General features: G+C 42.4%; 1 protein-coding gene across 2 annotated transcripts in view; it reads right to left on the minus strand.

The window, feature by feature from the left end:
* Window positions 1–428: 428 nt before the first annotated feature.
* TNS3 (tensin 3) overlaps window positions 429–15,523 on the minus strand; it is a 557,580-nt gene continuing 542,485 nt past the window's right edge. For both annotated transcript variants that reach the window (XM_073549862.1, XM_073549863.1), the window contains exon 32: window positions 429–906. In XM_073549862.1, the coding sequence (XP_073405963.1) occupies window positions 765–906 (142 nt within the window). In that variant the 3' untranslated portion in view covers window positions 429–764. The remainder of the gene's footprint in view (window positions 907–15,523) is intronic.

Below are 15,523 nucleotides of genomic sequence, written 5' to 3' on the forward strand. Positions count from 1 at the left end.
TTCACTAACCTTTGATGGTCACCTACTTAATTTCCTTCAGCGTTCCACTTACAGTAAACCTTTAGTGCGCTAACCTCCTCACAATAGAATGAGAATTCTCAACTTATTCTCTAAACCACTTGCACTCACCATTTTCAAAAACAAACATACTTTAACAACTGCTTAATTTCCTAAGTTGTTTCTCCTTTCTTGTTTTCCGACTTAGTTATTTGGGTTTAATATATAAAACTATTGTTTTAAAACATTAAAGAAGCTAAAAGTGGGGTTAATTTACACAGCCATATCCATGGTCTATGATTTTTTTTGTGCGCATTTTTATTTTATTAAAAATAGATTGTTATCCAGTAATGAGATTTTTTGCTATTTTTGGAAGAAGAAATATAAAAGGCAGCAGTGATTTCTGCTAGGACGTGTAAGCTCTTTAGAGGTTTAAAATATTAAAAAGTTTGCTTTTATTTTTATTGTACAGAGTAAAAACATGTTAACAATGTTTCCTATGCAATATTTTCAGAAAGTGAGAAAATACCATAAAACTGTATATATAATATAATCTCTGGAACCATAATACTGAAAGTCTCAATGAATCAAATCATTTTAAAATAAGAGGGGAATGTGTCATGAATTTCTTGATACCGCGCTGAAGATTTTCCTTTTCTACTTATCTTCTCAGTCTTGTAATTATTTGTATTTATGCTTATATGTAGATAAAAAAGTAAGGCACAATTGGATTATTGTCCTTCAATCAATTCTTTTACTGAGTCGTTTTACATTTTTTTCTGAGACCCAATCATGACCTTTGACACAAAGTTCACAATGGCACTAGCAGGTTGTTCTGGATCGTGTTCCGCAAAAAGATGACAGATATTGTCATTGCCATTTCCCTTTCTGGCCACAAAACCGAACACCCTGTTTGGAAAAAAGAATTACATTAGTAGTGATTTCTTAGTATAGTTTTGCTTGAAAGTTGGTAAACCCGTCAGAATTTTCTATATTTCTACAAAAATTTGACCTAAAGCTACATCAGATTTTCACACAAATTCAAAAAGAACAAGATCCAACAAATTAGTCAAAAAGATTAGACTTAGACAACTTATTCCAGATGAGCATCAACAACTATTCTTTAAAGTTCTCCGAAATCTCCTTTGTGCGGTAAGACACGTCAACAAACATGTCGTGACATTCAGACTTTGACATAGCACTCTTCCCTTAGTGATGGAGCTAATTTTGACCTTAACGACCAGGCCAAATTTTTTAAATCTGACCAGTGTCATTTTTTATAGTAATAACTCTGAAACGCTTTAACGGATCGTAGTGAATCTGAGAATATTTTTTTCATAACATATTGTACATCATGTTCTTGGTACATTTTGGTTGATATGATTTGCGTGTTTATGAAAATATCTAAAATTTGACAAATAATGTTAACATTTTGAAATTTTTATAATGTCATGATTGAGAAGGACTTCCTGGTGAAGTACATGTAGGTCATGGTGATCACCCGCACACAAGGGGCTGTGTGCAGGTGATAGCCGTCGAGTGTCAGCTGATTCTGACAGCTGACACCCGACGACTATCAGTGCCAGGAGAGGTGCCCGGACAGCTCCAGGCATGTTAATCCCTTAAATGCTGTGATAGGTGTGATTGCAGCATTTAGAGTGCCGCCAGAGGGAAGAATGCCTGTCATCGCGGGGTCCCGATCGTTGCCATGGTGACCTGATGTTGTCATGATGATATCTGATTCACCAGGCACTAGAAAGTTACTTAGATCATGTGCAGTGCATGTCAGTGTAGGGCTGACAGGTTATAAGGTATATCAATGGTACTGCACTGCCTTAACTTTTAACAGAGTCCCATAGTGGGACGAAGTAAAAAAAAAAAGTTGTAAAAATATACTTTTTTAAATCACAAAAAAGGAAAAAAAATTATATTGTAGCCATAAATATTATATTATGAAAAAAAAAACAAAAAAAAGTTGTAAAAATATACTTTTTTAAATCACAAAAAAGGAAAAAAAATTATATTGTAGCCATAAATATTATGATATTATGAAAAAAAACCACAAAACAATATAAGTGCACTTATTTTGTATCACCACGTCCAGAACGACCAGACCTATAAAACTGTCCCAGTAAGAAAAAAAAAAGCGAGGCAAAATATGATGCTTTATCATCATACCCCTGAACAAAAAATGAAATAAAACATGATCAAAAAGACTAATGTATAAAAGGTATCGCTGAAATAGTCATCTCGTCCCGCAAAAAATCAAGCTGCCATACAACTCCATCAGCCAAAAAATAAAAAGTTATAGCTCTCAGAATTAAGCGTTGTAAAAATAATTTTTTCTATAAAATAATTTTTACTGTGTAAAAGTGCCAAAACATAACAAAAGATATATATGGGGGTACCGCTGCAATCGTACTGACCCAAAGAATAAAGCTGCCTTATCAATTTTACCACATGCGGAACAGCATCAAAAAAAGCCCAAAAAACAATTCCAGCATTGTTAGTTTTTGTTTATTCTGCCTTCCAAAATCTGAATAGAAAGCAATCAAAAAATGTCATGAGCCCGAGAATGGTGCCAATAAAAATGTCAACTAGTCTAGTAAAAAACAAGCCCTCACATGACTCTGTCGGCAGAAACATGGAAAAATTATAGCTCTCAAAATATGGTGATGCATAAACTAGTTTTTGAAAACAAAAAAAAGCGTCTTTTAGTGTGTGACAGCAGCCAAAAATAAAAACTAAATATAAATCTGGTATTGCAGTAATCGAACCTGTTATGATTGAGTCACCGTAGGAGGCAAAAACAGAAATGCTAGCTAAGTCCTGAAAACCAGAGAAGTTGGCAACTATCAGATTGCAGACCCCTGAACCTATCAACACAACTAGCAGTAGCCGTGGGGGGTTCCTACGATGACCTAGACCCCTCGATCACAGCCGGAGAGATACATAGGCCTAAAGAAGGAAAGGGGAAATCTAACTGCCCCAGAGCAGACCCCAAAGCAATAGGCAGCCCCCCACATATAATGACGGTGAAGCAAGATGAAAACACTTACACAGACAGAAAGACAGGCTGAGCAAAGACGGGGCCCAACAACTACCTAGATAGGAACGGATAGGAAGGCTGCTGTCTGCAATCTGCCAAAACCCTATGAGAGACAAAAGCCAACAAGCTGATATAAAAATGGCCCTGAAGCAACTAAGCTTCAAAAACTAAATCAGCACTCAGGTACTTTCAGAAGACAGAGCTCAAGGAACACTGCACACTCCAGCAGGGAGTGGCAGAATCAAAAAGCAAGAAAAACAAAAACAAATCTTAGATGCAAAAAGGCAAAACAGAAAACTTAGCTTTAGGAGAGCAGGAATCAGACTGGTGTCCAAGAGTCCACAGAGAAATCACCCGCAGGGCAGAAAGGGCGTAGGCTGCCTTAAATCCAGTCAGTGACTCCACTCAGCCAATCGTCTTCATTAGTCCCAGGTGCCTGATAATCAGGCTCACTACCTTCCTTCACTAGAATAGGGAGTTCACCAGGCCTCAGTGACGGAGGGGAAAATGAACTCACAACAGTACCCCCCCCTTGAGGAGGGGTCACCGAACCCTCAACAACGCTACCAGGGCGATCAGGGTGAGCCCGATGAAAGGCACTCACCAATCTTTTGGCATGAATATCAGAGGCAGAGACCCAGGAATTATCCTCCTGACCATAACCCTTCCACTTAACCAAATACTGGAGTCTCCGTCTAGCCAGACGGGAATCCAGAATTTTCTCTACCTCATATTCCAAGTTACCTTCAACCAATACAGGGTCCGGAGGTGCCACCTCAGGCACAACTGGCTCAACAAACCTCTTCAACAAGGATTTATGGAACACATTATGGATCTTAAATGTGACAGGAAGAGCCAAACGAAAAGAGACCGGATTAATAATCTCCAAAATCTTGTAAGGTCCAATAAATCTAGGCTTAAACTTAGGAGAAGCCACCTTCATAGCAATATTTTTTGATGATAACCACACCATATCACCAATCTTAAACTGGGGACCAATGGTCCTATGTCGATTGGAAAACCGCTGGGCCTTTTCCTGGGAGAGAGATAACTTATCCACCACTTGGTCCCAGATCTGGTGCATTCTCTCCACCACAGTGTCAACACCTGGGCAGGCAGAAGGCTCCACCTGCCCTGAAGAAAATCGAAGGTGAAAACCAAAGTTACAAAAAAAAGGTGACATCAAAGTGGCAGAACTAGCTCTATTATTTAAAGCAAATTCGGCCAAGGGCAAAAATGAAACCCAATCATCCTGATCAGCGGAAATAAAACATCTCAAATATGACTCCAAGGTCTGGTTTGTTCTCTCTGTCTGCCCATTGGTCTGAGGGTGAAAAGCAGAGGAGAAGGACAACTGAATTCCCAACTTGGAACAGAACGTCCTCCAAAACTTAGACACAAATTGAACTCCTCTGTCAGATACAATGTTCTCAGGAATCCCATGCAAGTGAACCACCTGTTGCAAAAACAGAGGCACCAACTCAGAGGAAGATGGCAACTTAGGGAGTGGTACAAGATGAACCATCTTAGAGAACCTATCACAAATCACCCAAATAACAGTCATTCTTTGAGAGACCGGCATATCAGAAATGAAATCCATTGAAATATGGGTCCATGGCCTCCTGGGGACCGGCAAAGGCATCAACAACCCACTAGAGCGAGAACAAGATTTAGACCGGGAGCAAGTCCCACAGGACTGCACAAAATTCCTGACATCATGAGACAAGGTGGGCCACCAAAAAGAGCGACTCACCAGATCTCTAGTACCAAAAATACCTGGATGACCAGCCAATGCAGAGCAATGAACTTCAGACATCACTCTCTTCTTCCACTGGTCAGGAACATACAACTTTCCACTGGGGCAACGCTCAGGTCTGTCCTCCTGGAACTCTTGCAGAGCAAGTCTCAAATCGGGCGAGATGGCAGAAAGAACTACCCCTTCGCCTAAGATGGTGGCAGGCTTGGTCACCACAGGAGAATCAGCAAAGAAACTCCTAGAGAGGGCGTCTGCCTTGACATTCTTAGTTCCAGGAAGGAAAGAGACCACAAAATCAAAACGTGTAAAAAACAAGGCCCACCTAGCCTGTCTAGTGTTCAAGCGTTTAGCCGACTCTAGGTAAATCAAATTTTTGTGGTCAGTGAGGACCACAACTTGATGTTTGGCTCCCTCCAACCAATGTCTCCACTCCTCAAATGCCCATTTCATGGCCAACAGTTCCCGATTCCCCACATCATAGTTACGTTCAGATGAAGAGAACTTACGGGAAAAGAAAGCACAGGGATTCATTTTAGATGTTACCGGATCCTTTTGGGACAACACCGCTCCTGCACCAATCTCAGAAGCACCCACCTCTACCTGGAACGGGAGTGAGACATCAGGTTGCCGCAGAACCGGGGCGGAGGTAAATCTACGCTTCAGCTCCTGAAAGGAAGCAACCGCCTCCGGAGACCAATTCAACACATCCGCACCCTTCCTGGTCAGGTCAGTCAATGGTTTGGCAATACTAGAAAATTTTGCTATAAATTTCCGATAAAAATTAGCAAAACCCAAAAACTTCTGGAGGGGCTTCAAAGAAGTGGGCTGAACCCAATCATAAATGGCCTGTACCTTGGCCGGGTCCATTTCAATAGTTGACGGAGACAAAATAAATCCCAAAAAAGAAATTCTCTGTACTCCAAAAAGGCATTTTGATCCTTTGACATACAGAGAATTCTCTCTCAAGATCCGGAACACAGTCCGAATATGTTCCACATGAGAATCCCAATCCTTGGAGAAGATCAAAATATCATCCAGATAGATAATCAAAAATTTATCGACAAAGTCTCGGAAAATATCGTTCATGAAGCACTGGAAGACAGAAGGGGCATTAGTGAGCCCAAAAGGCATCACCAGGTACTCAAAATGTCCCTCCGGAGCATTAAACGCCGTCTTCCATTCATCCCCCTGCTTAATGCGGATAAGATTATACGCCCCCCTGAGGTCAAGCTTGGTAAACCAGCAAGCACCTCTGACTCTAGAGAATAGATCCGAAATCAGGGGTAACGGATACTGATATTTAATAGTAATTTTATTGAGGGCAAGATAATCAATACAAGGCCTTAAAGAACCATCCTTCTTGGCCACAAAAAAAAAACCCGGCACCTAAGGGTGAAGAGGATGGTCTAATATGACCCTTCTCCAACGCCTCCTTAATATAGGACCGCATAGCCTCGTGCTCGGGTACAGATAAATTGAAGAGCCGACCCTTAGGAAATTTACACCCCGGGTTTAGTTCAATTGCACAGTCATAACTCCTATGAGGAGGCAAGGACGCAGACTCATTCTCACTAAATACATCATAGTAGTCCGCCAAATAGTCAGGAACCTCATGCGACTGAGGAGAGGTGGAAAAAACCGGAGCCTCACTAAAGGTACACCGGCAACCCCAACTCACCACAGACACAGACTTCCAATCCAAAACTGGATTATGAATCTGCAACCAGGGAAACCCCAGAACAACGGCATCATGCAGACCATGCAACACCAAAAATCTGCAATTTTCTTGGTGGTCTGGGGCGACCCGCATGACCAACTGGGTTCAAAACTGAGGTTTATTTTTAGCCAGAGGGGTAGCATCAATCCCCCTCAAAGGGATAGGCGTCTGCAGAGGTGTCAACGGAAATCCACAACGTTTAGCAAAATCCAAGTCCATTAGGTTTAGCGCTGCTCCCGAATCCACAAAAGCCTTGGCGGAAAATGTGGACAGGGAACAGATCAGAGTAATCACCAAAAGAAACTTAGGCTGAACCCCACCAACAGAAAACGTGTGTGCAAAGCGTTTCTCACGTTTAGGACAAACAGAAATAACATGTGAGGTATCGCCACAGAAAAAACACAGCTTATTACGCCTTCTGAATTCCTGACGTTGCGCCTTAGACAAAACTCTATCACATTGCATAGGTTCAGACGTCTGTTCAACCGGTGGCAACACCTCTCGTGTAATCCTGCGTTCACGTAAACGCCGATCAACCTGAATGGCTAAAGACATAGAATCGTCCAGACCAGAGGGAACAGGAAATCCCACCATAGTATCTTTTACGGCTTCTGACAAACCCTTCCGAAAGAGAGCAGCCAAGGCACTATCATTCCAGGTAGTAAGGACCGCCCACTTTCGGAACTTTTGACAGTACAACTCTGCAGATTCTCGACCCTGGTTCAATGCTAACAGGGTCTTTTCAGCCTGATCAATAGCATTAGGTTCATCGTACAGCAACCCCAAGGCTTGAAAAAATGCGTTCACATTAGTCAGAATAGGGTCATCTGGTTTCAAAGAAAACGCCCAATCCTGGGGATCGCCGCGCAGCAAAGAGATGACAATTTTAACCTGCTGCACGGGGCTCCCTGACGAGTTAGGCTTCAAAGCAAAAAATAATTTACAATTATTTTTGAAACTCAAAAATTTAGATCGATCCCCAAAAAATACATCAGGTGTGGGGATCTTTGGTTCAACAGCATGTGAACGAGCAAGATAGGCGGAAATTCCTCGCACTTCAGCAGCGAGCTGCTCCACACGATCAGACACTTGCTTTATCTCCATTGAGAGAAAAAAAAAAATTCCCCCTACGGCCTCAGAGATATAGAGGAAAGAATATACACACACCTTTTTTTTTTTTTTAAACACAATTCTTTCCTGCTATTGAGTACCCCAGGATCTGCGGTTTGGCGGGTGATTCTGTTATGATTGAGTCACCGTAGGAGGCAAAAACAGAAATGCTAGCTAAGTCCTGAAAACCAGAGAAGCTGGCAACTATCAGATTGCAGACCCCTGAACCTATCAACACAACTAGCAGTAGCCGTGGGGGGTTCCTACGATGACCTAGACCCCTCGATCACAGCCGGAGAGATACATAGGCCTAAAGGAGGAAAGGGGAAATCTAACGGCCCCAGAGCAGACCCCAAAGCAATAGGCAGCCCCCCACATATAATGACGGTGAAGCAAGATGAAAACACTTACACAGACAGAAAGACAGGCTGAGCAAAGACGGGGCCCAAAAACTACCTAGATAGGAACGGATAGGAAGGCTGCTGTCTGCAATCTGCCAAAACCCTATGAGAGACAAAAGCCAACAAGCTGATATAAAAATGGCCCTGAAGCAACTAAGCTTCAAAAACTAAATCAGCACTCAGGTACTTTCAGAAGACAGAGCTCAAGGAACACTGCACACTCCAGCAGGGAGTGGCAGAATCAAAAAGCAAGAAAAACAAAAACAAATCTGCAAATAGGCAAAACAGAAAACTTAGCTTTAGGAGAGCAGGAATCAGACTGGTGTCCAAGAGTCCACAGAGAAATCACCCGCAGGGCAGAAAGGGCGTAGGCTGCCTTAAATCCAGTCAGTGACTCCACTCAGCCAATCGTCTTCATTAGTCCCAGGTGCCTGATAATCAGGCTCACTACCTTCCTTCACTAGAATAGGGAGTTCACCAGGCCTCAGTGACGGAGGGGAAAATGAACTCACAACACGAACCAACCCGAAGAATAAAGTTGTCTAATCACTTATACCGCATTCTTCACCTACTGTTGATTTTTTCATTCTGCCTCCCAAAGATTGCAGTAAGGCTCGGCTCATATTTATCCTGTGCTAATCAAAGAGGAGATCCAAAAAGGGAAAAAAAAAACAAACAAAAAACACCTGGTTCCCGCGCTGCTATACTTCAACCCTCAAATGGAGGAAATCCAGTAGATTCTAGGAGTAGGTTCCAATATCAATGCTTTATTTCATGGTAAATACAAAGACAACGCGTTTCGAGGTCCATTCCATGACTTCTTCCTCAGGTCGGATGTACAAGTTTCCAAAACGTCACTCCTTTTTTGAGCCCCGCAGTGAGCCTAAAGGGGGCTTTACACATAGCGATATCGCTAGCAATATCGCTAAAGCGTCACCGATTTTGTGACGCAGCAGCGATATTGCTAGCGATATCACTACATGTGATACTTACCTCCGACTGGCTCCCCCGCTGGCTATCGCTGATCGCGTGAGATCGGCCTGGTCCATTTCTCATCATCGGCTTCCTGCTGGCGCTGACGAGCGAGCCATGGACGCAGGCAGAAGACGGTCACCCTCGCCACGTCTGAAAGGTAAGTGCGATCACTGCTACATCGCTAGTGAGATCTGCCTGTTTGGCAGATCACTAGCGACCATGTAGCGATGCACCAGCGATCCTGACCGGATCATATCGTGGTCGGGATCACTGGTGCATCGCTACATGTAGAGGGGTCTTAAGGCTACATCCCCATGGTCAGTAATCGGCAGTGTTTTGAATGCAGCACGTCTGCTGAGTCCAAAGCGCTGTCAGCTTTTGAACACAGGTGATTCTGCATGTGTACATGGAACCGTGCTGAATCACCGCGTCCAACCCATTGGACAGGTGAAATTTGTCTTGAAGAGACTTGTGTCTCCGCAAGATAAATAGGCATGCTGCAGTCTGGAAAGACGTGCCGAATGTGTGACCGCGGGTGATCTCTTGAAATCCCATCCACTATGCTGTAACATCTGGCCGCTGCGGGTTGGACACTGCGAATGTACACAGCGTTGAACCCGCAGTGTTTACTGACTGTAGAAATATACTCTAAACAGGACTCCCAAATATGGGGTATCTGCGTAATCAGGAGAAATTGCACAACAAATTGTATAGCGCAATTTCTCCTGTTACCCTTGTGAAAATTCAAAATTTGGGGGTAAAAACATTTTTGTGGGAAAAAGCGATTCTTTTATTTTCACGACTCAAACTTATAAACTTCTGTGAAGCACCTGGGAGTTCAAGGGGCTCTCCACACATCTACATAAGTTCCCTGAGGGGGTCTCCTTTCCAAAATTGTGTCACCTGTGGGGGTTTTCCACAGTTTAGGCACATCATGGCTCTCCAAATGCAACATTGCATCTGCTAATTGATCCAGCAAATTTTACATTAAAAAAGTCAAATGGCGCTCCTTCCTTTACAAACCTTGCCGTGTGTCCAAACAGTAGTTTTTCCCCACATATGGGGTATTGGCATGCTCAGGAGAAATTACCCAACAAATTGTACCGTGCATTTTTTCCTGTTACCCTTGCGAAACTAAAGAAATTGGGGTCTTAGGCTACTTTCACACTTGCTTTTTTTTGCAGCGTGTTTTTCCCGCAAAAAAAGGCATGGAAAAAACGCATACAAACGCTGCGTTTTTTTTCAAGCATTTTTATGACCATGCATGAAAAAAACGCAGCGTTTTTATGCGTTTGTATGCGTTTTTAGTGCGTTTTTACCGCGTTTGCGTTTTTTTCCAACATTAGTAGGCCCCTCACACTAACCCAAACCATGACTTTACTAACCCTAACCCTTAACCAAACCATACCCTAACCCTGACCCTAACCCTTAACCAAACCATACTAACCCTAAACCAAACCCTACCCAAACCCTAACCCTAAACCCTAACTAACCCTAAACCCTAACCCTTAACCAAACCATACTAACCCTAACGCAAACCCTAACCCTAAACCCCCTTAACTAACCCTAACTATAACCCAAACCCCTAAATTCCATTGTCTAACTAATGGTCAACAAAAAAACGCATACGCAAAAAAACGCATACATGAGCATGGCAATGCGCACCGATAGACTTATAATGGGTGTCTTGCTGTAAAAAAAACGCATTGCGCGCGCATGCGTTTTTTTGAGGCAAGACGGACGCCCAAAAAATGCAACAGGATGCATTTTGTGCGCCCGAGCGCACAGCACAAAAAAACGCATGCGCGGAAAAACGCATACAAACGCATGTGTATGCGCACATAAGCGCATCCCATGCAAAATATAGGAAAAAAAACGGATGCGTTTTTTAGCGCTAAAATCCAGCGCAAAAAAACGCAAGTGTGAAACCAGCCTTAAGTAATATTTTTGAGACAAAAAGTTATATGTTAATTTTTTCCTTCCAAATTACAAAAATTCCTATGAAGCACCTGAATAGTTAATAAACTTCTTGTGGTTTTGAGCACCTTGAGGTGTGTAGTTTTTAGAATGGTGTCACTTTTGGGTATTTTCTGTCATATACACCCCTCAAATCACTTCAACTGTGGTGTGGTCCCTACAAATAATGGTTTTGTAAATTTTGTAGGAAAAATGAGAAATCGCCGGTCAACTTTTAACCCTTATAACTTACTAACAACAAAAAAACTATGTTTAAAAAATTGTGCTGATGTAAAGTTGTAAACTATTTTGTGTGATGTAGCTCTCTGATCTAAGGGCATAAAAATTAACCCCTTTACTCCCAAGGGTGGTTTGCATGTTAATGCCCGGGCCAATTTTTACAATTCTGACCACTGTCCCTTTATGAGGTAATAACTCTGGAACGCTTCCATGGATCCCGGTGATTCTGACACTGTTTTCTCATGACATATTGTACTTCATGTTAGTGGTAAAACTTCATTCATATAACTTGTGTTTATTTGTGAAAAAAAAAAGAAATTTGGCGAAAATTTTGAAAATTTCGCAATTTTCCAACTTTGAATTTTTATGCTCTTAAATCACAGAGATATGGCACTCAAAAAACTTAATAAGTAAAATTTCCCATATGTTTACTTTACATCAGCACAATTCGGGAACCAAAATTTTTTTTTGTTAGGAAGTTATAAGAGTTAAAAGTTGACCAGCGATTTCTCATTTTTGCAACACCATTTTATTTTTAGGGACCAAATCACATTTGAAGTCACTTTGAGGGGTCTATACGATAGAAAATACCCAAAAATGACAACCAGATTCAAGAAGTTTATTAACCCTTCAGGTGCGTCACAGGAATTTTTTGAATGTTTAGAAAAAAAAAATGAACATTTAACTTTTTTTCACAAAACAAATTACTTCAGGTTCAAATTTTTTATTTTACCAAGGGTAACAGGAGAAATTAGACTGCAAAAGTTATTGTGCAAATTGTCCTGAGTACGCTGATACCTGATACGTGGGGGGAACCACTGTTTCGGCACACGGCAGAGCTTAGAAGGGAAGGAGCGCAGTTTGACTTTTTCACTGCAAAATTGGCTGGAATTCAGATTCGATGCCATGTCACGTTTGGAGAGCTCCTGATGTGCCTAAAGAGTGGAAACCCCCCCACAAGTGACCCCATTTTGGAAACTAGACCCCCCAAGGAACTTATCTAGATATGTGGTGAGCACTTTGAACCCCCAAGGGCTTCACAGAAGTTTACAACGTACAGCCGTACAATTGAAAAATCATTTTTTCCACAAAAAATGATCTTTTCACCCCCAATTTTTATTTCCCCAAGGGTAACAGGATCCCAAAAGTTATTGTGTAATTTGTCCTGAGTACGCCGATACCACACATGTGGGGGTAAACCACTATTTGGGCGCATGGTAGAGCTCAGAAGGGAAGCAGCGCCATTTGACTTTTTTGGCTGGAATTGAGATCGGACGCCATGTCGCGTTTGGAAAGCCCCTGATGTGCCAAAACAGTGAAAACTCCCCAATTCTAACTCCAACCCTAACCCCAACACACCCCTAACCCTAATCTCAGCCCTAACCCTACCCCTAATCTCAGCCCTAACCCTAGCCTTAACCCTAGACCTAACCCTAATGGGAAAATGGAAATAAATACATTTTTTTTTAATTTTATTATTTTTCCCCAACTAAGGGGGTGATAAAGGGTAGTTTGAATTACTAATGTTAGGCGTCAGGTTTCTGTGTCTGCTCTGCAGGAATCCAGAGCCTCAAATTCTGCGGTCTCCTGCTGCCCATCTACTGCAGAGAAGATTACTTTGCAGCAGACCGCTCCAGAGACTAAGTTCCTCTGTGCTCCTTCTGGGCATGCTCATGAGACTATCTCCCATTGGAGATCGGGAGTCATATGCCCAGGTCCTGTTCCAGATCTCATTGGTCCATCTCGGAGATCTGGAAGGTCCCGCACGACTATAAAAAAGCACGCATGGCCGTTCCGCCATGCGCTAGTACGCTAGTATAGTCTATACTTGCTATGTGTGAATGGTGACGGATGCATGATTCTGGTGACTGACTCATTTGAAACCCCTTCCTTCTGATAATACGCATGTGGATAGGGAATTAGTTTTGCAGTCAGCGCCAGTCAGTGGCTCACCGCACCGCTACGCTAGCATTCGACATCACGCTTGCTTTCTGCTTTGTCGTCGAGCGGCAGTGTCCCACGCCGTGCTGCAGTTGCAGCCCTCCTTGGCGTCCGCAGAAGCAACGCCGCAAACACGGTAGGTCTAGAGGGACGCAGCTCCTCTGTCTTGGGTCCTGCTCCTGTGACCAGATATCGTGTGTGCATCTACCTGAAGCCTGTGTCACTAACAGGTTCAGCGTTTTGTATGTTTTTTGTTGCGGCACCTCTGTGTTTGAACAGAGGCTGCTCTGCGCACTCCGGGTGAAGTTTAACCCGTGTGCATCACACCGCCATATTGCTTGTCTGCCACCACTTAGCAGCAGTTACACCACCTACTCCACTGTGGACCCCGAGCGGCGAACGCACTTTAGTATTATTTTAGTGCGTTCTGCCGTTCCTAACAACTATTTATGGCAGGTTTTTATATTTGCCAGCTGTTGCACGCTAAAAGACGCTTTTTATTGTAAATATAGTTTTTGCATCACCACATTTTGAGAGCTATAATTTTTCCATATTTTGACCCACTGAGTCATGTGAGGTCATATTTTTTGCGGGACGAGTTGACGTTTCTATTGGTACAATTTTTGGGCACGTGACATTTTTTGATAGCTTTTTATTAAGATTTTTGGGACGCAGAATGAACAAAACCCGGCAATTCATGAATTTCTTTTGGGGGATGCGTTTACACCGTTCCGCGTGCGGTAAAATTGATAAAGCAGTTTTATTCTTCGGGTCAGTACGGTTACAGCGATACCTCATTTATGTCGTTTTTTTATGTTTTGGCGCTTTTATGCAATGAAAATAATTTTATATAAAAAAATTATTTTTGCATCGCTTTATTCTGCGAGCTATAACTTAATTTTTTCCGCTGATGATGCTGTGTGGCGGCTCGTTTTTTGCGGGACAAGATGATGTTTTCAGCGGTACCATGGTTATTTATATCCGTCTTTTTTGATCGCTCGTTATTGCATTTTTTGTTCGGTAGTATGATGATAAAGCATTTTTTTGCTTCATTTTTTATTTTTATTTTTCAAGGGGTTCAATAAAGGGGTTAACTAGTGGGACAGTGTTATAGGGCGGGTGGATACGGACGCGGCGATACTAAATATGTGTACTTTTATTGTTTTCTTTTTATTTTCAAAAAATGAATTTATTAGGGAATATTTTTTTAATTTATTTAGCGATTTTTTTATAAATTATTTTTACACTCTTTTTTTTTTTTTTTTACTTTATTACATTGTCCCAGGGGGGACATTATTGTAATATGTCAGATCGCTGATCTGACACCTTGCACAGCAGTGTGTCAGATCGGCAATCTGCAGGCACTGCTGGAGGCTTTATCATGCCTGCGCTCTGCAGTCACTGAGAAAGACGCCTGCTTGCAGGCCCCCGAAGGTCCCCACCGCCATATTGGATCCGGGGACCTGCCGTGAAGGAGTCCTCCGCAGCAGCGCTGCACACCGCGCTGCTGCGGGGGTCTCAGGGAAGCACGGAGGGAGCCCCCTCCCTGCCGATGCTTCCCTAAACCCCCGGTACACTGCGATCGTGTTTGATCGCAGTGTGCCGAGGGTTAATGTGCCAGGGGCGGTCTGTGACCGACCCTGACACATAGTGCCAGGTGTCAGCTGTGATAATCAGATGACACCCGCCCGTGATCAGCGGCGCTCTCCACGGGGGTCGCCGCTGATCACTGTGACGTACTATTCCGTCCTTGGGACTTAGGTCCCAGGTCACATGGACGGAATAGTACGTCTAATGTAGGAAAGGGATTAAAAGTTTGAAAATTGCCAAGTTTTCACAATTTTCGCCAGATTTTCATTTTTTTCACAAATAAATCATATTGACAAAATGTTACCACTATCATGAAGTACAATATGTCATGAAAAAATCTCAGCATCAGTGACATCCATGAAAGCGTTCCAGAGTTATTACCACATAAAGTGATACTGGTCAGCATTGTAAAATTTGGCCCGGTCTTGAAGGTGAAAACATTTACCACAGGTCTACTTTACATAACGTTACATCAGCACAATATTTTAAATAATTTTTTTTTGTTGGAAAGTTAGAAGGGTTCAAAGCTGATCAGCAATTTCTCAATTTTTTTCAACACAATTTACAAAACCATCTTTTTAGGGACCACATTATATCTGAAGTGACTTTGAAAGGTCTACAGGACAGAAAATACCCAAAAGTGACATGACTCTAAAAACTGCACCCCTCAAAGACCTCAAAACCCCATTCAAGAAGTTTATTAACCCTTCAGGTTCTTCACAGGAATTAATGTAACATGGAAGGAAAGCATGAACATTTAACTTTTTTTCACAAAAATTTTGCTTTAGCCC

The sequence above is a fragment of the Dendrobates tinctorius genome, unplaced genomic scaffold, assembly GCF_039654945.1.
Source record: "Dendrobates tinctorius isolate UK_male_01 unplaced genomic scaffold, ASM3965494v1 ptg000162l, whole genome shotgun sequence".
NCBI classification, from domain to species: domain Eukaryota; kingdom Metazoa; phylum Chordata; class Amphibia; order Anura; family Dendrobatidae; genus Dendrobates; species Dendrobates tinctorius.